Source organism: Sciurus carolinensis, chromosome 14 (assembly GCF_902686445.1).
Source record: "Sciurus carolinensis chromosome 14, mSciCar1.2, whole genome shotgun sequence".
Taxonomy (NCBI): Eukaryota; Metazoa; Chordata; class Mammalia; order Rodentia; family Sciuridae; genus Sciurus; species Sciurus carolinensis.
This window is the reverse complement of record NC_062226.1, coordinates 51,408,338-51,435,888: the sequence shown is the minus strand read 5'-3', so window position 1 is coordinate 51,435,888 and position 27,551 is coordinate 51,408,338. Positions and strand designations below refer to the sequence as shown.

The 27,551-nt window shown below is 42.0% G+C and overlaps 1 protein-coding gene and 1 pseudogene across 4 annotated transcripts in view; both read left to right on the top strand.

The window, feature by feature from the left end:
• Positions 1-5,640, top strand: part of Acer2 (alkaline ceramidase 2) — a 38,301-nt gene extending 32,661 nt beyond the window's left edge. For all 4 annotated transcript variants that reach the window (XM_047525651.1, XM_047525652.1, XM_047525649.1 and 1 more), the window contains one exon: positions 1,699-5,640. In XM_047525651.1, the coding sequence (XP_047381607.1) occupies positions 1,699-1,997 (299 nt within the window). In that variant the 3' untranslated portion in view covers positions 1,998-5,640. The remainder of the gene's footprint in view (positions 1-1,698) is intronic.
• A 19,923-nt stretch (positions 5,641-25,563) lies between these two features.
• Positions 25,564-26,478, top strand: LOC124963918 (oxidative stress-responsive serine-rich protein 1-like; annotated as a pseudogene).
• Positions 26,479-27,551: the final 1,073 nt, after the last annotated feature.

Sequence of the window (27,551 nt, the reverse complement as noted above, 5' to 3'; positions counted from 1 at the left end):
TGTAATGCAGGGATTTTTAACTTTTTATCATAACCCGCAGTCATTTCCCCCTAGGTTCCTGTTTGTCTTTTAGTATGTTAATGGTATTTTTATGCCACACTGCCTTAAATTTTGTGTTGTCATATCTGTCAGTCCTTTCTTTAGGGTTTCTGGACTTTGTGTCATTAAGAAAGTCTTCCCCCACCAAAATTTATGAAAATACATATTTAAAAATATGATTTACATATATATTTTAAATATTTAATTAATCTGGGATTAAGCTTCACTAAAGGGTATAAGGAAGGATTGCAAGTCTTCAAATGATCCATTTCTTGGTAAAGATTATTATTGAAACTTTTATAGGCACAAAAATTGAAATTAAAAGCAAAAAGGATCCATCCACAACACTGCAAACACATTTCCATCAACATAAACTAATTCCTGAAAAAGGGCATAGATGATCCACGACTGGTCATTACCCTGAAAAGGCACGATCTACACTGATTTGTTTCCATCTTAGTGCCTCTAATTTAAATCTTTGGACCTCAGTCTTGATAGAGCCTCCAAAGCATTTCCATGTTTGTTCGGTTACCAAGTGGGAATATTTTAGAATATTCTAAAATGGGGCTCAAATTGCTCAAAATTGCCATTATGGGAAGATATACAAGCAATAAACAGATATATGAAAAAATGTTCAACATCTCTAATAATAAGAGAAATGCAAATCAAAACTACCCTAAGATTCCATCTCACCCCAATTAGAATGGTGATTATCAAGAACACAAGCAACAATAGGTGTTGGCGAGGATGTGGGGAAAAAGGTACACTCATACATTGCTGGTGGGGTTGCAAATTAGTGCAACCACTCTGGAAAGCAGTATGGAGATTCCTCAGAAAGCTTGGAATGGAACCACCATTTGACCCAGCTATCCCACTCCTTGGCCTATACCCAAAGGACTTAAAATCAGCATACTACAGAGATACAGCCACATCAATGTTCAATGCTACTCAATTCACCATAGCCAGATTGTGGAACCAACCTAAATGTCCTTCAATTGATGAATGGATAAAGAAACTGTGGTATATATATACAATGGAATATTACTCAGCTATAAAGAATGATAAAATTATGGCATTTGCAGGCAAATGGACAATATCATGCTAAGTGAGATAAGCCAATCTCAAAAAACCAAAGGATGAATGATATCGCTAATAAGTGAATGATGACACATAATGGGGGGTGAGGGGGTTAGTGTTAGGGTTAGAGTTAGAGTTAGGGAGCGGGGCAAGAATGGAGGAAGGAAGGACTGTATAGAGGGAAAAGAGGGGTGGGAGGGGTGGGGGGAAAGGAAAAAAATAACAGAATGAATCAAACAACATTACCCTATGTAAATTTATGATTACACAAATGGTATGCCTTGACTCCATGTACAAATAGGGAAACAACATGTATCCCATTTGTTTACAATAAAAAAATAAATAAATAAAAATTTTTAAAAAACATAATAATAAAAATGATTACTTATTAAAAAAAAAAAAAGATTGCCATTATGGGATTGCTCAAATTGCCATTATGGGATTGTTGGTCACCCTCATCCCTTCCTAATCATGAGATGAATGTCATTACAGCAGGCAAGATGGGTTCCCGGAGGGAGGGGCATGCTGAGCTGCCTGCAGCCGAGACTTCCGTCAGGTTCTCAGCCCTGTCTCCTTTTGCAGGCACATCCTCATCTGCCTTGCTGCCTACCTGGGTTGCGTGTGCTTCGCCTATTTTGATGCAGCCTCGGAGATCCCTGAGCAAGGCCCGGTCATCAAGTTCTGGCCCAGTGAGAAATGGGCCTTCATCGGTGTCCCCTATGTGTCCCTCCTGTGTGCCAACAAGAAGTCAGCAGTCAAGATCACGTGATGGCAAGGCAGTGACTGGCTTCTCTGCTTGTTTTCCTTCACCCACTGGGCTTTGTTTGCTAGCAAGGGCAGTCAAGGGGGTTCTAAGAATTGGTGTGGGGTGTGTCTTTTAAAAATTCTGTTCCCTTGGGCTCTAACTAGTGTGTCTCTGGACTGCTAGGGTCCACTGTGCCTGGGGAGAAGATGGAAAGCAGAGGGCAGAGGGACACGAGGTGAACCTTTCTTAGCATCACTTCTAGATGCTCTGGTTTGTTGGGCTTCATTGTTCATGGTGGTGGCAGAGCAGCCCCTTGGGGGACCAAGGGCCACCCACTGCTTCTTCCTGCAGAAGGCTGGCCTGCTCCAGATGCCACCCTTCCAGGCACTCTTGGAGTAGACTCTTGACAGACAGACACTGACAGGTAAGACCCTCTGACTCTGTGTTGGAAGGTGTCAGAGATGTTCGTTTAGGGACACTGTTGTTCAACAAAACCAACCAAACAAAACACATGCAGGGCTGTGGCTCCAGAGGCTAGTCTTTCACTTACACCTCTCAACTAACCCTGGTTTCACATGTACTGTGAGTCATTTTACTACTACCTCTGCTGAGAGACGGCGACTTAACTTCAGAGAGGGTGAAGCTAATGACTACAACCCTCCATGCCAAAAACTGCACTCCACTTTAAGTTATTCTTAAAGATGAGCACAACTTTTAAACGTTGACATTGGGTGAGCCCAGTGGCTTCAAATACACAGGGAAGAAATAGCTATGGTGTGAAGACTCCATACACAGCCCACCCTCCCCAACATTTGACCTCTGTAAGACTACCAAAAGGGCTCCGTGTAGTTTTTTCAGACTTTCTCATTTAAAGTCTCCAGTATGCTGTACTATTCTGGAAAGTACCTTCAAGGATCTCACCTCTTATTTTCTCTGATATATCCTGTGGGAATTATGCTCCACACTCTCACAGTACATGGTGCTGCCTGTGGTTTTTTTTTCAAAGCATTTTCTCACTTTTCTCAGAAACTGGCAATATTTCCACACTGACTGGCTGGTTGGGGTCACTGGTACAGAAGGGGCAAATCTTGCCTTCTGGGTTTTCTCACCTGGCTGCAGTGAGTCATTGTGCTCCAATGACTCCAAGACAGTCTTCAGGGCAGGAGATGGGCATTACAATCTCAGGGATTCTCATTTTTAACTCAGGCATCCTCTGCTTTGTAACATTCCTGGTTGGGAGACGATAGGACAGACAGGTCCTTCTGTCCTTTTCCTGTGGATAGGAATCATGTCATTGTGTTAAGGGTCTTAGCGTTGGGAGCAGCAGTGTTTGGCATGTCTAGGAACTCTTACACTGGTTAGAGTTGGCACAGGATTCAAAGTGCAAGGCCAATACACAACTGAGTCTAGAGTTTAAAAAGAATAATTTTATTTCACTTGGGTGGTTTTCAAATTTTATATGTAACTCACTGAATTATTTCTGGTTTCTTCCTGTAGTCAGAAATATTTAGGGAACTCAATACATGAAATAAGTTCTATTTTATGGACTTAAATTTAAGTTTAAATTTATAGCATTTACTAAATAACATATCAGGCAGTGAAAATGTAAATTAACAAATTGGTGCTTTCCAAGGCAGAAAAATTTTATATTGAATGCATGTACATTTTACTTTATTATGATTTTAAAATATATTTTAAATCATTTTGAATTGAATATTTATAGAACCCCTAATGTCCTTCTCTAAATCCTGCTGGTTCATGGACTAGAACTGCTGTTAAGTCCTTTGGGTTTCAAGTCTAGAATTTTAAAAAGAGAAATAGCAAACCATCCCAATTTCAGGTTGACCTTACCAGGTGTGAATTCTAGTTTCATCTTTTCTACTGTATAAAAATGCCATAAAATAGAGGATTTAGCATATTTAAAGCTCAGTGGTCTTAGTATGGAAGCATGGAGCAGGAGAAGCAGACTGTAAGAAATGATTCTTTTGGTATAAGTTTAATTTGTCCTGCAGATTCCCTAGGAACAGGAGGATTGTCCTGACAGTCAAGGAGGAACCTTTTCTCTTTACCAAGAAAAGGACATATTCCTTGGGGGCTCTGCCTACACTCCCACCTCCAGACCCTGGAAATAGGGATAAAATATTACACAGGTGGGTACATTTGAATGGGCCTGTGAAAAAGAAAATAGGTTACCCTGACTCATGGACTATTTCTCTCCCCATTCTACAAGAAAAATGACTTAAGCGAAGATGTCAGAAAGAGTGGTTGTGCTATGAAAAGCAGTATGCCCATCTAGAGACTGGTTCCAAAGAGATGAGACTGAGGAAAAAAAGTGGAATGGAGTATATTTGAAGAGGACAAAGCATAATTCTACTTTTGAACAGAAATCACTACAGCTTGCCAGCATGGGATGATAAATCAAGAGAGCAGAAATATCCTCATTTTATTTTCAGGACATCATTCATATTTATATCAAAGCACTACATGCTTTTTAGAGAAAATTGGGCAACTACAGAAAAGTTATAGAAGAAGAAAATAACCCATATTCTTTTGCCCAACTACAACTATTATTAATATTTTGGTATTTGAATATATTTCCTTATTGTCTTCTCGTCTTCTTTTCCACGGTGTAGTTGTAAATAGGTATCTTTTAGCATGGACAGTTTATCCTATAGCTTGAATGGAATGTGAGTGCCCAGTGTGTATTTTCATGAAGAGCAGGTGTGGAATACGCTAATTAGCTAAACACTGGAATGCCTGTCATTGGGTCTAAGACTTTCTACTGGATCTTCTGTTTTAATCAAGCCTGACATGAATGGACCTAAGAAATGATGAACTGAATTCTATATTTTGATGTACTTCTGCACCTGGATCAATGAGTCATAGCAAGCAGCTGTTAACTATGTGACTTCATAGATTTTGAAGTGTTCAGATTTTTAAAAAAATAATGAATAGCTTATTTCATTAATTGTTGTGCAATCAAGAATCTCCCTCCCTCCCTCTGTCCATTAGACTTGACATTTAGGAGATTGGTCATGATGGTGGTTACTCAGAATGGCTGGGTTCTGTTCTGGTTAGAATTTGCCTGAGGTCTATTTCTAGGAACTGGATTTAGGATAGCAAAACCCGATAATGCTACCAATTGATCATTTTACCCTGTGATTCTTCTCTTATAGTTTGATTGATCATTGATTATTAGAAAAAGAAATATTTTCCTCCCCTTCATGGTTATGTTGTAAAGTAAGCATGAAGGTGAACACACTGAAGTTGTGTGGGGATGAGATGTCTGAATGGGCTACATTTTGGGGGAACTCTGTCCATCCAGTGAAGAGTGGCTGAAACATTCATTATAGATCAAAGATACTCTGGCAACAAAGTTCCATGCTCATCACAGCCAGGCTTTGTAAAAACACTGCCACCTCTTTTTTTTTTTTTTTTTTTTTTTTTTTTTTGCAGTGCTGGGGATTGAACCCAGGGCCTTGTGCTTGCAATGCAAGCACTCTACTAACTGAGCTAATTCCCCAGCCTACTGCCACCTCTTCTGTTGATTGGATTTCTCAGCTGTGTGGAGACTTCTCTTACCAGTTCCTCAAGCTTCCCTGAGTCTGGGCCATGTTGGGGACTCTGGGACTGGGATTTGGAACTTCCTTGGCTCTCTTGTCTTCTGGGGCCATGACACCATCTCTGGGGGACAGGTGAGGGTGAAGCTTGCCCAGTAGGGCCTCTTCCTGAGCTCCTCTCCAGCTGCACTTTGAAACCTTTCCTAGGTAGGCTTTGACCTTTCAGCTGGTCAAAGAATCTTCCTGGGCCAGACTGGAATTCTTAGTGGGTTTTATAGACATTAGTCTCCTACAGACTTAAAAATATGGTCTCCCCTTGAAAGGGCCTATTGTTGTATCTTTTCCTATGTGTTAAGCCAGATTTAAAGACTATTTTATAACCACAATATGTACTTAGAGAAAATACAGTATTTTCAGATTATACCCTGTTTTATACTTCATAGAGGTGTGCCGTGAGGGTGGCTTGCCTGCTGGCTGAGGGAGCGTTTAATCTCCATTGCTTTGGGAGTGACTTAAGGCTTTTTGAAATGGAGCTTTTGCACTTTATGCTGTTTTTGTGAACTGACTCTGATAACTATGTTTAATATTAAAGCTGTAAATGGCATTTTTCTGTGAATAAATATGTATTTGTTTTTGTCTATTTCCAGAGTGGTTTCTGAAGTATCTAAGGTGAAAAAGCATTTCATGGATTATAGAGCAAAGCACATTTGCCCACATTCATTTGTTAATGAATTTGGATATCCTTGTTACTAAAATGCTTAAAATATTGTGTCTTTCATTGTTGGTTTCTTCTCAGAGCTAGGAAATTAATACATCTAAATATCCCTAGCATAAAGAACCTATACTTTTACATTTATTAGAAGTTCTATAATTATGTTGTATTGATATAAAATCTCAAGCAGGGGTAACAGTTCATTTGTGAATTTCTTGTGACATTTCAAAACCAACCATAAATTATTTCAGCAGGAGAATCCAAATCTACCTATATATTTTGCTTAATTTCTTGTGACAGTTCTTTTTTTTTTTAACTAAATAATTCATTGATCATCAGATTAAAAACAATAATATGCTCATCACAGAAGGATGGGGCAAACATTACCAGTCATTACAATGGTGTGTTTTAGACTTTTTTTTCTGACTAGGGTGAAAGGACATCTGATGAGAGTGGGTCATCTTTCTATGAAAACACCCATGTATGATTCCTGGGGTTTCAGATGTACCCTAGCAGACCACCCAGCTAAAATCTCCTGGTGACAGGATTAAGCAAGGACTCAAATTCTTACTGGTGCTGAAATTGGTTCCTCAGTCTTGAGGGCTGAATCTCTTTTGGGACTTTGGTCAGAGACAGGGGCTGAGGAAGCTGAAGCCTCTGTAGGAACAGTGGGAAACATCACCCCAGGGCATACCTACTCTCTTCCCTTGCAGTCTGACTCTGTCTGTTGCTCCCTGTGGGTATCATCTTGTCCTGGGTCTGGTCCAAGGGAATACAATTTCTACAGCTCCCCTTTCCCAACCTCCCTGAAAGACCAGAGCTGGGACTCCCATCTCCTGACTCTTCTCTGTTAAGGACTTTACATTAAAAGACTCTAAATTACATTAAAAGGTTACACATGGGTATATATCCAAAGAAAATGGTACTGGTATATCAAAGAGATACTTGTACTCCATATTTATTGCAGAATATTTACAACAGCCAAGATACGGAATCAACCAAGGTGTCTGTTGATGGATGAATGGATGAAGAAAACGTGGAACATATGCACCACAAAATATTATTCATCCATAAAAGGATCAAAATCCTGTCATTTGTGGCAATATTGATGGAACTGGAGGACATTGTGTTAAGTGGAGTAAGCCAGGCACAGAAAGACAAACACTGTGTGTTTTTAAATATGGAAGTTAAAAAAGCTGATCTTGTGGAAATAGAGTGGAATAGTTGTCACTAGAGGCTTGGAAATGTGGGGAGGGAGGAAGCTGGAGGTTGAATAATGGGTACCAAAGTACAGTTAGAAGAGGAATAAGTTTAAGTGTCCCATAGCACAGTAGGGTGAACACAGTTTTCAACAACTTATTATATATTTTATAAAGCACTAGAAGAGAGGAGTTCTCAGTCCCCCAACACACAGAATTATTAAATGTTTAAGGAATGGAAATACTGACTTCTGATTTTATCATTACATGGCATATACATTTATTGAATTATTACATGTACCCCATGAATATGTACAATTATTATGTGACAATTGGAAAAAGGCTATACATACCATTCAAAGACTTTACATTAAAGGACTATTCTTTTTTTTTTCTTTTTATTGTAAACAAATGGGATACATGTTGTTTCTGTTTGTACATGGAGTAACAGCATACCACTTGCGTAATCATACATTTACATAGGGTAATGGTGTTTGATTCATTCCGTTATTTTTTCCTTCCCCCCACCCCTCCCACCCCTATTTTCCCTCTATATAGTCCCTCCTTTAAAGGACTATTCTTGAAGGGACTGGAGAGAGGCAGGCCTAGGGTGTTACATCTTAGGAGGCTTCAACAAATCGGGGGCGCAGATCTTCCTCCAAGCCTCTTTGCAGTTTATAGTCTCATACAATCCTGAAGATGATATCTCCATTTGGGTTTGTCATACTATTTTATCTACTTCTGTATCATTGCATTTTTCCAAAATAAAAAGTTCAAAAATATAGTATTTGGGTTTTTGTTCTCTACAGTCGGGCAAGTCTCAGCCTCCAGGCCTGTCTTATTATTATTTTTCTGGGGAGGCTGAGTCTTGCTATGTTGCCTCAGACTTATGCTCAAGTGATGCTCCTGCCTCAGCCTCCGGAGTAGGAGAGGCAACAGGCATCTGCTGCTGCACCAGCCACAGCCTCGCTCATGCAGGCCAGCAGCTCTTTTCCCACGGTCTTAGTCTTAAGTGGGGCTTCTGTCTCTGACAATCTCCAGGCTGGAGACATGCAGTTTACCTGGGAAGTCTCTCTGGTATCAACTCACAAAAAGGAAAAGAACCTCACATGGGTTTTTGTTTTTTTGCAACTAATCAACTGAGAGCAGAGACAATAACACTATTTAAAAATATAACAAGTAGCGGTAGAATCAATAGAATTTATTTTTATACTAGGGCTGGTGATGAGGAAGTGGTTAAAAAGGCAAAGCCAGGAGCACAAAGGAATAGAAAATATACAGTGATATTGATGATATTTGTTAGGGATTCCGATGAGCAAAGCAAGCAAAGTCACTAGGGTGTGAGGGACCTGAAGAAACTCCCAGAGTGATATTACCATCTCGTGGTCATTTTGGGTATTGCTATTGGTGGCACAAGTGAAGGTTTTGCCAATCTTTGTTCTTCCCAGAACACACGATAATTGTCTCAAAACTCCCACAGGTTATTTAAATTCTTTCTGGGCCCAGGGATGTTTCCCTGGATTTTTTCACGGACAAGAATCTCTCTTCTAGAGAGCCTACAGAGTGGGAGAATATCTTTGCCACTCATACTTCAGATAGAGCACTAATTTCTAGAATATATAAAGAATTCAAAAAACTCTACACCAAGAATACAAATAATCCAATCAATGAATGGGCTAAGGATATGAACAGACACTTCACAGAAGAAGATCTACAAGCAATCAACAAACATATGAAAAAATGTTCAACATCTCTAGTAATAAGAGAAATGTAAATCAAAACTACCCTAAGATTCTATCTCACCCCAATTAGAATGGCGATTATCAAGAATACAAGCAACAATAGGTGTTGGACAGGATGTGGGGAAAAAGGTACACTCATTCATTGCTTGTGGGGCTGCAAATTAGTGCAGCCACTCTGGAAAGCAGTGTGGAGTTTCCTTAGAAAACTTGGAATGGACCCACCATTTGACCCAACTATCCCACTCCTCGGCCTATACCCAAAGGACTTAAAATCAGCATACTACAGAGATATAGTCACATTAATGTTCATAGCTGCTCAATTCACAATAGCCAGACTGTGGAACCAACCTAGATGTCCTTCAACTGATGAATGAATAAAGAAACTGTGGTATATATATACAATGGAATATTACTCAACTATAAAGAATAATAAAATTATGGCATTTGCAGGCAAATGGATGAAATTGGAGAATATCATGCTAGGTGAGATAAACCAATCTCAAAAATCCAAAAGGCGAATGATCTCACTGATAAGCGGATGATGACACATAATGGGGGGTGGGAGGGGGATAAGAATGGAGGAAGGATGGACTGTATAGAGGGAAAAGGGGTGGGAGGGGTGGGGGGAAGGAAAAAATAACAGAATGAACCAAACGTCATTACCCTATGTAAATATATGATTATGCAAATGGTATGCTGTTACTCCATGTACAAACAGAAACATGTATCCCATTTGTTTACAATAAAAATAAATTAAAAAAAAAAGCATCTCTCTTCTGCCATTTTCCTCTTTCCTCTTTCCTCAGTAAACAGTTCTCCGTCCCCTAGGTATTTGATCTTGAGTTTTAAAAATCTGCTCCATGTGATAAGGCACAAAAACATTCATGCATGTAAGCCCAACTTTACAGAGATGTGATCTAGAGGAATTTTTTAACCCACTGGAGCTAAATTGAACTTTTGGGATTAGTAGCTCCAGTCAAGTGCTCTTTTGGCCCAAATCTCATGCTACTGCATTTAGTTTACTTATTTATTTTGTGGTGCTGGGGACTTGAACCTAGGGCTCTACCTCTGAGTTATATCCCCAGCCCAACATCAGCAGGTGCTTGCTTCACATGGCCTGTCACAGCAGCAGCAGAGGGCTGCGTGGAAGGAAGGAGACACCCTGCTGAAATCTTGCAGGAGGGGAGTCAGGAAGGAGAGCGGAGAAGTTGAACTCAGAGGAGTTGGATTTGAAAAGTCTAGGTTTTAACTTATAGTCCATGAACCACATTAATTATACATAGCCTCAACCCAATGAAACAATTGATAGACTTCCTAGGAGTATTATTTCTTACAAGCAAATCTTATTTGAGAGTCCATTACATCAATTATATTTCATCTAGATTGCCTTATTTACTCCTCAGAGTTACTCTGTAAGGTGAGCATTGTTATTATTCCATATTTCGTATGATACAATCAAGGCTTAGAAATATATTTTGACTATAGTGGTTAAGTGGCAAAGCTTTTGACCCTTAGGTGTAGTTCTCTCTCCACGAAGGATTTAATTTCATTTTCAAAATGGCAAAAGAGGTAAAGTTTTTTTGTACAGATAGGCACCAAATTGGGGTTATCAGGTTCAAAACTGTCCTATTAATACAAACAATTAAGATCTACGGGAGCAGTTGGCATCCAGTAGATATTCAGTAAGTAGCAGCTAATAATCCAGATGATTTCTTATCTAGATGACATGCCCTGGATAACAGTATTTTTTGTGGCTTTAGTGAAAAGCCACACCCCATTTCCTGCATCTTGCTGGGGTGGGGGGTTTATGTACATACAGACCCCTTCTTGTTCTGTTCCTATAGTCCAAGTGGTCTCAACCAAATGTACTGCCTGGCCACCTCCACTGGACGTCCAATAGACACCACACATTTACTTCCACTTCTCAACCCGGAGCCTTGGCTGCCTCAGTGAGTGGTACACTTTGCATTTAGTTGCTAGAGGAAGTCCCCACCTCCCTCAGTAGTCTTTATCCCACTTCTCCAAGTTCTCAAACCAGAGTGTCTTTCTAAAGAGGAATCTGACCACATCCCTGTCTGCTCAGTACCCAGCAGGTTCCCGTGACTCCCAGCACCAGGTACACCTGATGGGACAGCCTTAATCTAATGGGCATGTTCTGTCCTCACCTTCCTCCAGTCTTGTTTTCAGTTTTTCCCCTGTCCCCTTATCCAAGCCTCTCAGAAGTTTGTGTAGTTCATGTGATCTTTCATATGACCTTAGGACCTGCATTAAATGTTCATTGCCCTGTAACAAATAACCCCAAAGTTTAGCAGCTCCAAGAGATTTATACTCTTACAGTCCAAGAGGCCAGAAACCTGAAATGAAGTTGTCTGTGGGGTGTGGCCCTCCTGGAGGCTCTTGGTGAGATTCCTCTGTGCCCCTCTTCTAGCTGCTGCCGGTTTGATGACACTCCTTGTTTCTTGCCTTGTAGATATATTTCTTTAATCTCTGCCTTCTTCATCACATGGCTTCCTCCCCGTGTCTCTGTGCCTAAATCTCTTTCTCCTTTATCTTAAAAATGTGCCAGTCATTTGTTTTACCATCCAAATCCAGTTTGACATCTTAATTGGTTACATCTACAAAGACCTTATTTCCAAACAAAGTCATATTCTGAGATTCAAAGTGAATGTAAATTGGGGTGGGGAGACCACTTTTTGACCCATAACATTGTCCCATAAGTTGTTTCCTGCATCTGCCCAGAATGTGGGATTCCTTCCTCACAGTTAGTAACGGAACCAGAATTGATTTTGTCCCAGTTCAGTGGGGCTCCTCACTGTGTACATGTGCACACACACACACACACACACACACTCACTCACACAGTATGGCACATGCAGGGCCTCTTTTTTCTCTTCTCTGGTCCCTATTGAAATTTTTTTGCAATTGCTTTACATGCTCCTGGATTTTTAAAAAATGATTGTATTTTATTTCGAGACAGAGTCTTGCTAAGTTGCTGAGACCGGCTTTGAACTTGTGATCCTCCTGCCTCAACCTCCCAGGTAGCTGAGATACAGGTATGCACTACTGTGCCTGACTCATGCTTCAGAATCTGAGCTAGGGAGTGTATGCTCCTATCCACAACTAGCTGTGGAAGGATATCTTGAGAAACAAAGTGAGGGGTGGCATCATTAAGAAGAGGTTTGCAGTCTGAGTTAGGAAAGAGTGGGTTTTAGGAAGCTTGCCTGGGGGTTCAGTTGCCAGAAGAAAAACCCTTCTGAAAGTTCCGGGACATTGGGGTATCTGGCAGGATAAAGCCACCAGTCATATACCTCCCACCCATTCCCACCCCTTATGTGTGCATCCGAGAGACAAGCCCGGGTCCTGATTTGTCAATCGATGCTTGGGAGGTTGAATCTAAACATTAATTCATCAATCAGTCAATTCACAGAACCATAGACATTCAGAGTATGCTGGGAATACCTTGCAGGAGCAAGAAGCCTTCCTGGGTAGGAAAGTGATCTACAAACAGACCTAAAGGGTGGGGAGGACAGCACCAGGCGAACACCTCAGGGGTGGGAGAAATGCTCAGAGGACGGCGCCTCTCTCGACTGCTTCTTGTTAGATCCATCAGCACAGATGGTCACGTATGTCTGTGCGTGTTTCTGTCGTGCAAGGGAATCGTGAGAGATGTCAAAAGGAGCCATGTTCGGTAGTTTAAAATATCAGAGGGGCTTGACTTGCAAGATATAATTATTATGATTGGGCTGGGTTGCCACATCAGAGACAAGCCTCTAGCCGGCTGGGGCTGGCCGAAAGACAGGGGTGTACTTCTGTCCGTGCCTAACGCTGGCAGTGGGGAGGTAGATGGTGTGTAGTATTTTTTTTTTTTTTTTTTTTTTTTTTTTTTTTTTTAATTTATTTATTTTTTTTACGTTTACATAGGGTAATGATGTTTATTATATTTTTCCCCTCCCCCCCACCCCTCCCACCCCTCTTTTCCCTCTACACAGTCCTTCTTTCCTTCATTCTTACTGCTCTCCTTAGCCTAACTCTAAACCTAACCCTAAACCTAATGCTAGCCCCTCCCACCCCCATTATATGTCCTCATCCGCTTATCAGCGAGATCATTTGTCCTTTAGTTTTTTGAGATTGGCTTATCTCACTTAGCATGATATTCTCCAATTTCGACCATTTGCCTACAAATGCCATAATTTTATCATTCTTCATTGCGGAGTAATATTCCATTGTATAAATATGCCACAGTTTCTTTATCCATTCATCAACTGAAGGGCATCTAGGTTGGTTCCACAATCTGGCTATGGTGAATTGAGCAGCAATGAACATTGATGTGGCTGTATCTCTGTAGTATGCTGATTTTAAGTCCTTTGGGTATAGGCCAAGGAGTGGGATAGCTGGGTCAAATGGTGTTTCCATTCCAAGCTTTCTGAGGAATCTCCACACTGCTTTCCAGAGTGGTTGCACTAATTTGCAACCCCACCAGCAATGTATGAGTGTTCCTTTTTCACCACATCCTCGCCAACACCTATTGTTGCTTGTATTCTTGATAATCGCCATTCTAATTGGGGTGAGATGAAATCTTAGGGTGGTTTTGATTTGCATTTCCCTTATTACTAGGGATGTTGAACATTTTTTCATATATCTGGTGATTACTTGTACATCTTCTTCTGTGAAGTGTCTGTTCATTTCCTTAGCCCATTTGTTGATTGGATTATTTGTATTCTTCGTGTAGAGTTTTTTGAGTTCTTTATAGATTCTGGAAATTAGCGCTCTATCTGAGGTATGGTTGGCAAAGATATTCTCCCACTCTGTAGGCTCTCTCTTCACAATTCTGATAGTTTCCTTTGCTGAGAGAAAGCTTTTTAGTTTGAATCTATCCCAGTTGTTTATTCTTGCTTTTATTTCTTGTGCTATGGGAGTCCTGTTAAGGAAATCTGATCCTGAGCCAACAAGTTGAAGATTTGGACCTACTTTTTCTTCTATAAGATGCAGGGTCTCTGGTCTGATTCCGAGGTCCTTGATCCATTTTGAGTTGAGTTTTGTGTAGGGTGAGAGATAGGGGTTTAGTTTCATTCTATTGCATATAGTTTTCCAGTTTTCCCAGCACCATTTGTTGAAGAGGCTATCTTTTCTCCATTGCATATTGTTGGAACCTTTGTCTAGTATGAGAAAATTGTATTTATTTGGGTTTGTGTCCATGTCCTCTATTCTGTACCATTGATCTACCTGTCTATCTTGGTACCAATACCATGCCGTTTTTGTTACTATTGCTTTGTAGTAGAGTTGAAGATCTGGTATTGCAATACCCCCTGCTTCGCTCTTGCTACTGAGGATTGCTTTAGCTATTCTAGGTTTTTTATTCTTCCAGATGAATTTCATAATTGCTTGCTCTATTTCTGCGAGGTACATCATTGGGATTTTAATTGGAATTGCATTGAATCTGTATAGAACTTTAGGTAGTATAGCCATTTTGACGATATTAATTCTGCCTATCCAGGAACATGGGAGATCTTTCCATCTTCTAAGGTTTTCTTGAATTTCTTTCTTTAGTGTTCTGTAGTTCTCATTGTAGAGGTCTTTCACCTCTTTTGTGAGATTGATTCCCAAGTATTTTATTTTTTTCGATGCTATGTGAATGGAGTAGTTTTCCTAATTTCTCTTTCTGAAGATTCATCACTTATGTATAAAATGCATTGGATTTATGAGCATTGATCTTGTAACCTGCTACTTTACTGAATTCACTTATGAGTTCTAAAAGTTTTCTGGTGGAATTTCCAGGTTCCTCTAAATATATAATCATGTCATCAGCGAACAGGGATAGTTTGAGTTCTTCTTTTCCTATTCGTATCCCTTTAATTTCTTTGGTTTGTCTGATTGCTCTGGCTAGAGTCTCAAGGACGATGTTGAATAGAAGCGGTGAAAGAGGGCATCCCTGCCTTGTTCCAGTTTTTAGGGGGAACGCTTTCAGTTTTTCACCATTTAGAATGATATTAGCCATGGGCTTAGCGTAGATGGCCTTTATAATGTTTAGGAATGTTCCCATTACCCCAATTTTTTCTAGTGTTTTGAGCATGAAGGGATGCTGTATTTTATCAAATGCTTTTTCTGCATCTATTGAAATAATCATGTGATTCTTAACTTTAAGTCTGTTGATATGGTGAATGACATTTATTGATTTCCGAATGTTGAACCAACCTTGCATCCCTGGGATAAAACCCACTTGATCGTGGTGCACTATCTTTTTAATATATATTTGTATGCGATTTGCTAAAATTTTGTTGAGAATTTTTGCATCGATGTTCATTAAGGATATTGGTCTGAAATTTTCTTTCCTTGATGTGTCTCTGTCTGGTTTAGGTATCAGGGTGATATTGGCTTCATAGAATGAGTTTGGTAGGGTTCCCTCCTCTTCTATTTCATGGAATAGTTTGAGGAGTATTGGAATGAGCTCTTCTTTAAAGGTTTTATAGAACTCGGCTGAGAACCCATCTGGTCCTGGACTTTTCTTTGTTGGTAGGCTTTTGATGACCTCTTCTATTTCATTGCTTGAAATTGGTTTATTTAATTTGTGTATGTCCTCCTCGTTCAGTTTAGGTAGTTCATATGTCTCTAGAAATTTGTTGATGTCTTCAAGGTTTTCTGTTTTGTTGGAGTATAGATTTTCGAAATAGCTTCTAATTATGTTTTGTATTTCACTCGTGTCTGTTGTGATGTTTCCTTGTTCATTCCGAATTTTAGTAATTTGAGTTTTCTCCCTCTTTCTCTTTGTTAGTGTGGCTAAGGGTTTATCAATTTTATTTATTTTTTCAAAGAACCAACTATTTATTTTATTAATTTTTCCGATTGTTTCTTTTGTTTCGATTTCGTTGATTTCGGCTCTGATTTTAACTATTCCTGTCTTCTACTACTTTTGGTATTGGTCTGCTCTTCTTTTTCTAGTGCTTTGAGCTGTAGTGTTAACTCGTTTATTTGTTGATTTCTACTTCTTTTTTTGAATGCACCCCATGAAATAAATCTTCCTCTAAGTATTGCTTTCATAGTGTCCCAGAGATTTTGATATGATGTGTCTTTGTTCTCGTTTACTTCTAAGAATTTTTTTATTTCCCTCCTGATGTCTTCTGTTATCCATTCATCATATAATAGTGTATTATTTAGTCTCCAGGTATTGGAGAAGTTTCTGTTTTTTATTCTGTCATTTATTTCTAGTTTCAATCCATTATGATCTGATAGAGTACAAGGTAGTATCTCTATCTTCTTGTATTTACTAACAGTAGCTTTGTGGCATAAAATATGGTCTATTTTAGAGAAGGATCCATGTGCTGCTGAGAAGAAAGTGTATTCATTCTTTGTTGGATGGTATATTCTATATATGTCCGTTAAGTCTAAGTTGCTGATTGTGTTGTTGAGATCTATAGTTTCTTTATTCAATTTTTGTTTGGACGATCTATCCAGTGGTGAGAGAGGTGTGTTAAAATCGCCTAGTATTATTGTGTTGTGGTCTATTTGATTTCTGGAATTGAGAAGGATTTGTTTGACGTACGTGGATGAGCCAATGTTCGGGGCATAGATATTTATGATTGTTATGTCTTGCTGATTTATGCTTCCCTTAAGCAGCATGTAATGTCCTTCTTTATCCCTTCTGACTAGTTTTGGTTTGAAGTCCACATTATCTGAGATGAGGATGGATACTCCAGCTTTTTTGCTGTGTCCGTGTGCATGGTATGTTTTTCCCCATCCTTTCACCTTTAGTCTATGGGTGTCTCTTTCTATGAGATGTGTCTCTTGCAGGCAGCATATTGTTGGATTTTTCTTTTTAATCCAATCTGCCAGTCTGTGTCTTTTGATTGATGAATTCAGGCCATTAACATTCAGGGTTATTATTGTGATATGATTTGTATTCCCAGTCAATTGACTCATATTTGTTTTTGACATGATTTGGTTTCTCCTTTATTTGGCTATTCCTTTAGGCTAGCGCCTCCTGTTGCTGATTTGCATCGTTGTTTTTCATCTCTTCCTCATGGAATATTTTGCTGAGAATGTTCTGTAATGCTGGCTTTCTTTTTGTAAATTCCTTTAGCTTTTGTTTATCATGGAAGGATCTTATTTCATCGTCAAATTTGAAGGTAAGTTTTGCTGGGTATAAGATTCTTGGTTGGCATCCATTTTCTTTCAGGGCTTGGTATATGTTGTTCCAGGCCCTTCTAGCTTTTAGGGTCTGGATTGAAAAATCTGCTGATATTCTTATTGGTTTCCCTCTGAATGTAATTTGATTCTTTTCTCTCGCGGCCTTTAAAATTCTGTCTTTATTTTGTATGTTAGGTATTTTCATAATAATGTGCCTTGGTGTGGGTCTGTTGTAATTTTGTATGTTTGGAGTTCTATAAGCCTCTTGTACTTGGTTTTCCATTTCGTTCTTCAGATTTGGGAAATTTTCTGTTATTATTTCATTGAATAGATTGTTCATTCCTTTGGTTTGTTTCTCTAAGCCTTCCTCAATCCCAATAATTCTCAAATTTGGCCTTTTCATGATATCCCATAGTTCTTGGAGATTCTGTTCATGATTTCTTACCATCTTCTCTGTTTGTTCCACTTTGTTTTCAAGGTTAAATATTTTGTCTTCAATGTCTGAGGTTCTGTCTTCCAGGTGTTCTATCCTATTGGTTATGCTTTCTATGGAGTTTTTAACTTGGTTTATTGTTTCCTTCATTTCAAGGATTTCAGTTTGGTTTTTTTTCAGTATCTCTAACTCTTTATTGAAATGATCTCTTGCTTCCCGTATTTGGTCTTTTAACTGTTGATTGGTGCGATCATTTAATGCCTGCATTTGCTCTTTCATCTCCTCCTTCAATGCCTGCATTTGCTCTTTCATCTCCTCATTAGCTTCCCTGATCGTTTTAATTACGTACATTCTGAACTCCCTTTCTGACATTTCTTCTGCTCTGCTGTCATTGGGTTTTATTGATGTAGTATCTAGGTTTGTTTGGGACATTTTCTTCCCTTGTTTTCTCATAATGGTCAGTTGTCAGTGGGACCCTGAGATATTGCAGTTTTCCACTATTGGCTTATAGTGTCCCAGTAGATTTCCAGTGTATTACCTCCCAGCCTTCAGTAGCCTGATGTCTTGGAGGAATCTGATAAAGCAGCTCATTCGAAGAATACTGCCCCTAGCCCCCTACTGGTTCCACGTTTTAGAACTGGCTCTGTGCGGAAATGCTCTCACTGTGGGCCTGCACCGTGCAGCTGGCCGTGTGGGAAGAGCCCACTGCCGGAGTGTGGAAGACTACCTTGGGAAGACTCAAGCTGCCCTGCCCGGCTCTGCTAAGCCACCTCTATCTGGGCCTGCCACCCGGGCTGAGCTTTACCCAGTGGGCAGACTCACCCGTGGCTCTACTTCAGTCCGAGTCTCTCAATGCCTCCCCTTCTTAACTCCTGGGTTCTGGAGCGACCGGGGGTGCAGTCTCCCTCTAGGCCGCCATCTTGGATCGCCCCGTGAAGAGAGCCCGCAGCCGGAGTGGGCAGAGCCGCCTGAAGAGGTCTCCGGCTGCCCTGACCTTATCCCTGAGGCTGACTGCAGATCGAGCCTCTCCGCTGGTTCTTTGCAGGAGTACACTGCACTGCAGGGGCTCCGGGACTCGGAGCGTGCTCTGTTCAGACAGGCTCTCACTAGCGGGCCAGTTCCGTTCCGAGAACCTGGAGAAGCTGGCTGTGTGGGCAGGGCCCACCGCCGGAGTGCGCAGGACTGCCTGTGGATGGCTCTAGCTGCCCTGCCCGGCTCCGATAAGCCACCTCTATCTGGGCCTGCCACCCGGGCCGAGCTTTACCCAGTGGGCAGACTCACCCGTGGCTCCACTTCAGTCCGAGTCTCTCAATGCCTCCCCTTCTTAACTCCTGGGTTCTGGAGCGACCGGGGGTGCAGTCTCCCTCTAGGCCGCCATCTTGGATCTGGTGTGTAGTATTGAACAGGGTGAATACTGTGTTAGGAGTCACCCGAGAGGGGTGACTGATCTGGGCTTGCGAGGAGCGGGCGGTGCTGCCCCGGGAGCCCACCAGGGGGCGGTGCATCCAGAGCAGAGCGCAGAGACCGGGCGCCTGGGACCGCGGACCGCGCAGGCGGGAGGGGGCGCTGTGCGGAAAGTTTCCAGAGGAGCTGTCACCGCTGAGTCCAGATGCAGAAAGCGCCCCAAGGCGAAAGCAATGCACTTCTCGGGTTCCTGCTATCCGGGGTGCCAGAGACTGGATTTACGCGGAAGCTGATGACACCAAACCCCACCTGCAGGGACCACGTCAAAGCCTTGTTTCTGTTTTTAAAGAGATGTCCTGAAAATGAAAACGGGGCTGGGCCTCTGGGCTCCAAGTTTGTTTGGTAGCTGCCTTGAGGGTCTCAAGCCCTGACTTCCAAGAACCATGCACACACTGGCGGACTCAGAGGCAAATGTGTGTGTGTGTGTGTGTGTGTGTGTGTGTGTGTGTGTGAGAGAGAGAGAGAGAGAGAGAGAGAGAGAGAGAGAGAGAGAGAGAGAGAGAAAGAGAGAGAGAGAGAGAGAGATGGATAGAGAGTGCTCAGCACATAGTCTAACGCTTATCTATCTGTAGATCGCTCCTTCATGAATTAGTTCCCTTTGTCCTATGACATTTTTGGGGAAAATCGCTATTTCGCGAGCCTCTGATCTTTGCCCTAAAGGAGTACTCAATGGGGTTTCTTAACCTCAGCACTGTTGAGCTCTGGGCTGGATAATTCCTTATTGTAGGGGATTTTCCTGTGCACTGTAGTATCTAATCACCTAGGTTGTGGCAACCCCAGATATCTCCACACACATTGCCACTTTGTCATATGTATTCTGGAGACCCGAGCAGGGGAAATGGGGCATGGGCAGTGGGAGCAGAGGGCCCCTGGTGGTGGAGAACCACAGATTTAGGCATATTTCTAAAATATGGAGGTCAGGGTTTTAGAGTATGTGACCTTGGTCAAAAATCTTTAAGACTCAGTTTTCTCATCTGTACAGGAGATATAAATTAGTTCATAATGTTGGAGGATTAATGAAATAACCCTAGCATGGCAGAGAAGTTCCCCAATAGCAGGTCTCCCTTCTTCTTGAAATAGAAACTGAAATATTTAGTTGGGAGTTTGGCTGCCTGGAAAAAAAAGTCTACATTTTCTCTTTTTCATTTTTTGCGCCTGTTGTTTGAAGAAATATAGTAGAGGTGGTATGTGGCAGTTTTCAGGAAATTTCCTTTGAAACAGCAGTATCTTCCTTTGTTCCATTTATTTGTTGTCTCCTCTATTCTGCTTCCTGGAATGTGGGTGTGGTGGCTGGAACTCTAGTTGCCATCTTGCATCTCAAAGGTGTCAAAGGTGGCTTTGAGATGCCTGAATGAGGGATTGGAAAGAGCCTGGGGTTCTAAAAGCTTTGTGGAACTGCCATACTAACTCTACTGCCTATTTAATAGAGAAATAAGTCTTTTATTTTGTTTAAGCAAATGTTCTTTCCGGTTTTTTGGTCCATGTAGCTGAACTGGACATTCTGCTAGTTACACCTTATCCTGGTGATCAGGAGATGCTCAGCACACTGGTAAACATTTTGGTGATTCAATGCTGAGGGCAGACCATGTGGAGAGAGTAAAGGAAATTGCTTGGACAGTTGACAAAGACATCTGGGCCAGGGCACCTGGATCTCAGTTTTAGCTCTTCTGTTTTAGCTTTGTTTTCTTTCTGTAAGGTCGGAAATTAGGTGACTATAGGGCACACAGCTGAGCAGCCAGAACAAAGACCAGCCCGCCAAAGGTGACCAGAAAGTTCGCAGCAAGGTGGATGGAAAGTTCCACTGACCCTTCACACCCACCTGTCACTCAACAAGACCCCCTCCCATCCTAGTCTGTAAAAACCCTGGGCAGCCAGGGCCACGTGCGATTTTCTCAGGGTCCCTATACCCCGGGGGCCTGGGAATTTCACCCGAGAGCCAAATTCCAATAAAGCTTGCTTTGGCCACTTTTCTGTCCCATTTTATTTGGCTGCTAACTGTGCCCGCCGATACCTGCCGAGTTTACATTTGGTCCCGCTGTTGAGCCCGCTGAGCCCGCCCGGGCTTACACTTTCCTATCATGGTGAAGGGCTGGACTAACTTGGGGTTTTTGAGCTTTTTATAGCAGTGGAAACTGTCCTTTAGATGGAAGCCAATGTATAAAACAGATCCCAATGGAACTTCAGATCCATTCAGTCCTGGTTCCCCTTCAAACTGCCATGGGTGACTCCTAAGGCATGCCCAGGTTCTTTAGAATGAGCCATACTCTGGGCTAAGGCAGATGGCAAGCCCTCCATAGCTGGGTCTCCCAAAGCCTCTTGCCCTAGTGTGCTAGCAGGCCTATGCTTCATTGGCAGAGCAGGGAAGCACAGTGACACACAGGGAGTCATTCCCCTTTGCAGTCCTGGCTAACGTAATGACATTGCATTAGCCAGAAGTTGGTAGACATCATCAGAAGCAATGGAGTGCATGAGAGTTCATTTTACTGGCACTGCGGGATCCATGCCAGCTCCCTCTGGTCTGCTAAGCCACTGACTTAGCTGAAGGAATTGTGCCATAGATCAAGAAATAGGACCAAAACATTAACTGGTCATTTGCAAATTTTTCATTACAGACTTTGCTGCAAAACCTGAACATCTTGGTCCCCATTGTCAGGGTCACTTTTTTTTTTTTTCTTTCTTTTCTTTTTTTTTTTTTTTTTTTGTGGTGGTGATTGAATCCAGGGCCTCGTGCATGGTAGGCAGCTGCTCAGCCACTGAGTACACCCTTGTCCTGCTTTTATTTTTTAATTTTCCCTAATAATTTCTTTTTCTTTTTAAAATTTGTTCTTTTTAGTTATACATGACAGTAGACTGTATTTTGATATGTCATACATACATGGAGTGCAACGTCCCGTTCTTGTGGTTTACATGATGTGGAGTTATACTGGTGGTGTATTCATATATGAACATAGGAAAGTCATGTCCATTCATTCTACTGTCTTGTCCTGCTTTCCTCCCCCCCCGTGTTATGAGAACTTTTGATAAGAAAGTTAGGGCTGGGGAGATAGCTCAGCTGGTAGAGTGCTTGCCTTGCAAGCACAAGGCCCTGAGTTCAATGCCCGGTACTGCAAAAAAAAAAAAAAAAAAAAAAAAAAAAAGTTAGTCCTTTGAATATAGTATTTATAGCAAATTTCCTCTTAATTCCTTGTTTTAAAGTTCCAGTTATTATTATTGTTACTTGACAAATAGCCAGACCTCTGTTTTTTGTTTTTTTTTTTAATTTTTTTTTGTACTGGGGATTGGGCCCAGGGGTACTGTACCACTGAGCTGCATCTCCAGGCCCCCATTGTCAGCACCCTTACTTCTACTCATTCTGCAGGACGTCATGTACATATCACCTTCTCCAGGAAGTTTTCTCTGACACCACCATGGCCAAGCATCTGGTTCATGTGCCCTTCCTGTGTTTCTATAGCAAATTCTGGGACATACTGCACTGCATTTGTCTTTACCATGGGTGGGAGTCTATGTCTTGTTCATTTTTTTTATCTGCAGAGCTACAGGTCCTCACTAAGATTCTAGGACCATTGGACACTTGACAGCACATGCTTTCTCCCACCATATGGACTAATGATGCTAGGGTTGAGGCTCATCCTGTACCAGTGGCATGATTTCGAGCCACTCATTTTACTTCGCTGAGAATGTTTGCACAGATGGAAGAGAGAATGACAACACCTGAGACCTAATATAGTTGCCATGATGGTCATGGGGACCTACTGACAGCAGAGAGCTCAGTGCTTGGTATCGAATAGGGGTGGGATTACAGTATTCAACATGAGGTGGCTGATGTATTATCATTAATACAGTCCTAGATCCAGGACACTGAGGGGACACTATTATTTGCCCTGTGGGTCAGGCTCTTTCATGTAGGCCCTAAGGAAAGGTCTTTGGCTCATAGCATCTCCCTGTAGCTTAGAATAATGCCTGGCACAGGATAGGCACTTGGAGACCCTATGGGATAATTAGATCTTGGTGGCCTGTCCAATGACTCCCTGGCTCAGGACTTCATAATTACCTTAAAATCAGACTAGTTTGTGTTGTAAAGTGCATTCTCTCAGCCCAAAATAGAGTTCCAGATGTTTTGCCAAGTATTTCTTTGTTGTAAGTTTAAAGAAAACGTTATTTCCTGTGAAGAGAAAGTGAGAAGGGAGAGAATGACTTGTCTGAACCTCCAGGGCTGATGGAGGACACACGCACACCCACGGGGCTTGTGTCCTGGGAGAGAGGCCCGGGTCGCAGCATCCGGAAAACCCCAGTTCAAACCAAACTTATGTCAATCCGTTCCCTGTTCCTCTGTGTTTTCTTGTAATAAAGTTTAACAAGATGACATTTCCACCCGATTTTATGCCTTTTCTTCTATACAAACAAAACTTCGATTGAAAAAGAGTCTTTAGTATCCAGTTGAAAAATTTCCTAGTTCATAGCCCAGCACTGTCCTCTGTGACTTTCTGTGATGAGGGAAAGTTTCTGTGACCAGTGTGCTGCTGGTCACAAGTGGCTCCCAAGCACTTGAAATATGGCTGGTGCAACTGACAAACAATTTTAATTTAATTTAAATAGTCACATCTGACTGGGGGCAACAGAGGGCAGTGGACAGTGGACAGTGTGGCAGACATGGCCAAGGGAGGTGGATGTCAAGGGGCACCAGGTAGGGTCTGACCCTGGAAGTCCTCCCTTGGTCTTTTTTGGGATTGGAATCAAGAAAAGGCTACAGGCCTGTCTGTTTTTTTTTTTTTTTTTTTTTTTTATCACAGGTGCGCCTTGACAGCTTAGAGTGATAAATGAGGTCACTTTTTTGGATATTCAAACCGTATGACTTGAGGGTTCCTGGTGCCCTTATCTACCACTTTCTTCAATGGCCCATAGGACCCCTCCTGGGAACCCTCACAGGCTCTCCGGGTGCTCCCTAGGTTCAAGGTCAGTGTGCTTTACTCTGCTTCCAGGAGAGGAAACCCGAAACCCTGGCTTTCACCTGCTGCAGCTGTCTTGACCACTAGGTGTCACCAGTGGACCCACAGTTCACAGAGATGGGAGGCAGCCATTAGGTCCAGGTCAAGGGATAAAGCTGCAGGATGGGGGTGGAGGGGGAGATGGGCCTCCTGAGAGGTGGCCCTTGGATTCGGGACTGTCTTAGAGGGACTGGATCAAGTGCTCAGTGGGGGAAATTTGCACAAGAAAGCAGGATGGGGCTCTGAGACCTTCGGGCTGTGAGTTTTTATACTCTCTAATTACTTGTCCAGCAGAATATTTCTACCTACCTCCTGCTGAAAAAGTGGCTCTCTTGCCTCAGTGGACCTCAGTGGCAATCCTCCTAGGAAAGGTACTAGGAAAAGAGATCATTTGAGGTCAGTATGTGGCCCAAAGTCTGAGCACTTAATCTTCTCTGTGGTCACCTGGGGTCACCTGAGAAGGGTAAGCAATCTCGAAGCAGAAGCGGAGGGTCTGGGTCCTGGTCCTGGCCCTGCCACCCACTTCTTGTGTGACTCAGCCTCTACCCAGCACCTGTACCAGACAGAGAAAGAGGTCTGCTACACATTTTTGCAACATTTTGCTCTTGAACCCAAGATGAGGTGTTTAGTTCCCGGACAGCTCAGTGAATAGCAGGGGCTCATATACTTGCTAGTTGAACCTGTCCTGGGTTATTAATGTGGGTAGGTGGGAACTGGATTTCTTTCCAGTGAGATTCAATAATATTAGCTCCACCTCCAACTTTCTTTAGTCAGAGAGACTGTGGTTTGATTGTAGCCTGACCTTTGACCAGAGACTAAATTGGATATGTCACTTAATTTCTTCTGTTCTCAGTCTCCCCATATGTAAAATTAAGACATATTATCTACCTTCCAGGTGGATGAAAATTAATTTTATGTCACCTTGACTGGACCAGAGGTCAAACATTATTTTGGGTGCTCCTGTGATGAGGGTATGTTTGGTTGCGATCAATGTTTAAATCTGTGGACTCGGAGGAAAGCAGATTGCCCTCACATGATGTGAGGATGGACTTTGTCCAATAAGTTGAAGATCCAAATAGAACAAAAACCTGACTTTTCCTGACAAGAGAAATTCTCCAGCAGAATGCCTTCAGGCTTCATCTATTACACCAGGTCTTCCTGGGTCTATAGCAGAAGGCCTTTGTACTCAGATTGGAATGCCAGCTTGCCTGGGCACCCAGTCTACAAGCCATGACTGGTACTGCAGCACTGACCCTTCTGGTCCCCAGCCTGTCAGACCACCCTGCAGATTTTGGGCTTGCCAGCCTGCATAACCATGTGAGCCAATTCCTTATCATGTTTATCTCCATATGCACATGTTTTTGATTTTGTTTCTCTGGACAATCCTGATTGATTGAGCCATGAGGATCAATTGAAAGTACAGTGTTCGGGTCAGTCAGGCATGGTGGTTGGGGAGAGATGATCTGAACTGAAGGACCCGATCACCGGAGCGCCCCAGCTGCGGGGAGTATTAACGGGAACATCTATAGTAATGCAAAAACTTTCACAATGAAATCTGAAGCCAAGGATAGAGAGGAGGAGAGTCTACAAACTGCTTTCAAGAAATTAAGAGTGGATGCATCAGGGTCCATAGTATCGCTGTCTGTTGGAGAAGGCCCAAGCGTTAGCGCATCAGTCAGAACAGCAGCAGATGATACCAAACCTAAAATCTCATGTGCATCTAAAGACAGTTGGCAGGAGCAGTGCGAACCCAGCGTCCTTGACGTTCTAAGTCTCCTGTCCTTCATCCTCCAAAGTTCATACACTGCAGTACAATAGCATCTCCTTCCAGCAGCCAGCTTAAGCACAGAAGCCAGACCGACCCCCCTAATGGCAGCAGTGGGCTGGGAATTTCAACTCCTAAAGAGTTCAGTGCAGGAGAAGGCTCTGCTTTGCTTGATGCCAATCACACAGGGGGAGACGTTGAGCCTTTGGGAACCTCAGTTCCAAGGCTCTCATCAGAGAGTAAGACCGAAGACTCCTCTGATGCTCCCCAAGTCTCCTCCACAAGCTCAAGGCCAGTGATCTCTCTGACTTTCAATCTGTTTCCATCCTAAACCAGGGCAAGCCATATGCATGCATAGGCAAGGAGTGCCAGTGTAAGAGATGGCATGGTATGGAAGTGTATTCCTTTTCAGGCCTGCAGAACATCCCTCCCTTAACCCCAAAACGAAGATCCACACTTGAGGACTACTCTCAGTCGCTGCGCACCAGAACTCTGTCTGGCTCTCCCCGTTCCTGTTCTGAGCAAACTCGAGTCTATGTGGATGAGGTGACCATTGAGGACCTATCAGGCTACATGGAATATTACTTGTATATTCCCAAGAAAATGTCCCACATGGCAGAAATGCTGTACACCTGATAGCAAGAAGCTAATTCACATGCTTTAAACCAATGAAGGGTTGTCAAAGAGATTTAGTTAATGGCAGAACTTGTGGCTACTCTGTGTGAGAAGACATCTTTCTGCTCACTGTGCTTGCAATAAAAACTTTTCTTGACATCTCAAAAAAAAAAAAAAAAAGAGAGAGAAAGAAAGTACAGTGTAAAAGTCTCTAGTAGGTGATCAATAAATGCTACTTTGTTATCCAACTTTCCAATTCTCTTGGTCATGCTTTGACTAGGCACCTGAGGAAAAATGAAACTGAAGATCTGTTGGTTAGTCTGCCAATAATTCCCACTTTGAACTGCTTGAATTCTGTCGAATTATTCTTGTGATGCAAATACTTGCCACTTCTCTTCTTCACCTGGCTCTAGTCTCCTGCGCCTTGGAACAAGAGGCATGTGGCTTTCTTTGTTCTTTGTCATTAATTGTTTCTGGGTGGGGAAGAGTGGGAAGAAGGAGACGATTCTTTCCTCCTGTTCTCATCAGTAGTCTCTATTAAGCCACTCATGTATTTGGAGCCTGAAAGATGTGGGGGTGAATTCATTATATTTTTTCAGATACATGAGATCTCTTTTCAACTGAGTACTTCTTACCAACTGATAGCAATTAGTAAAGTTATTTTTAGCACATTTGAAAACTTTCTTGTTCCCACTGCACTTTGGAAATCTAGAGTGCTTAGCTACTGTTGACTTCCCCCCCTATTTATAATTAACATTATAATAAAAAGCTCACAAGATTGCATTTAGGTCATTTTAAAATACTTTATTATTGTTCTCACAGCTTGGAGCTTGGCCTGTGTATTAGCTTTCTATTGCACCATAGCAAAATACCATGAGCTAGCCGTTTAAAACAACACCTATTTATTTGGTGCCAGGAATTAAACCCAGGGGCACTTAACCTCTGGGCCACTTCCCCATCTCTTTTTAATATTTTTTATTTTGAGACAGGGTCTTGTTAAGTTGCTTAGGGCCTCACTAAGTTGCTGAGGCTGGCTTTGAACTCATGATCTTCCTGCCTCAGTCTCCTGAGCTGCTGGGATTATAGGCATGTGC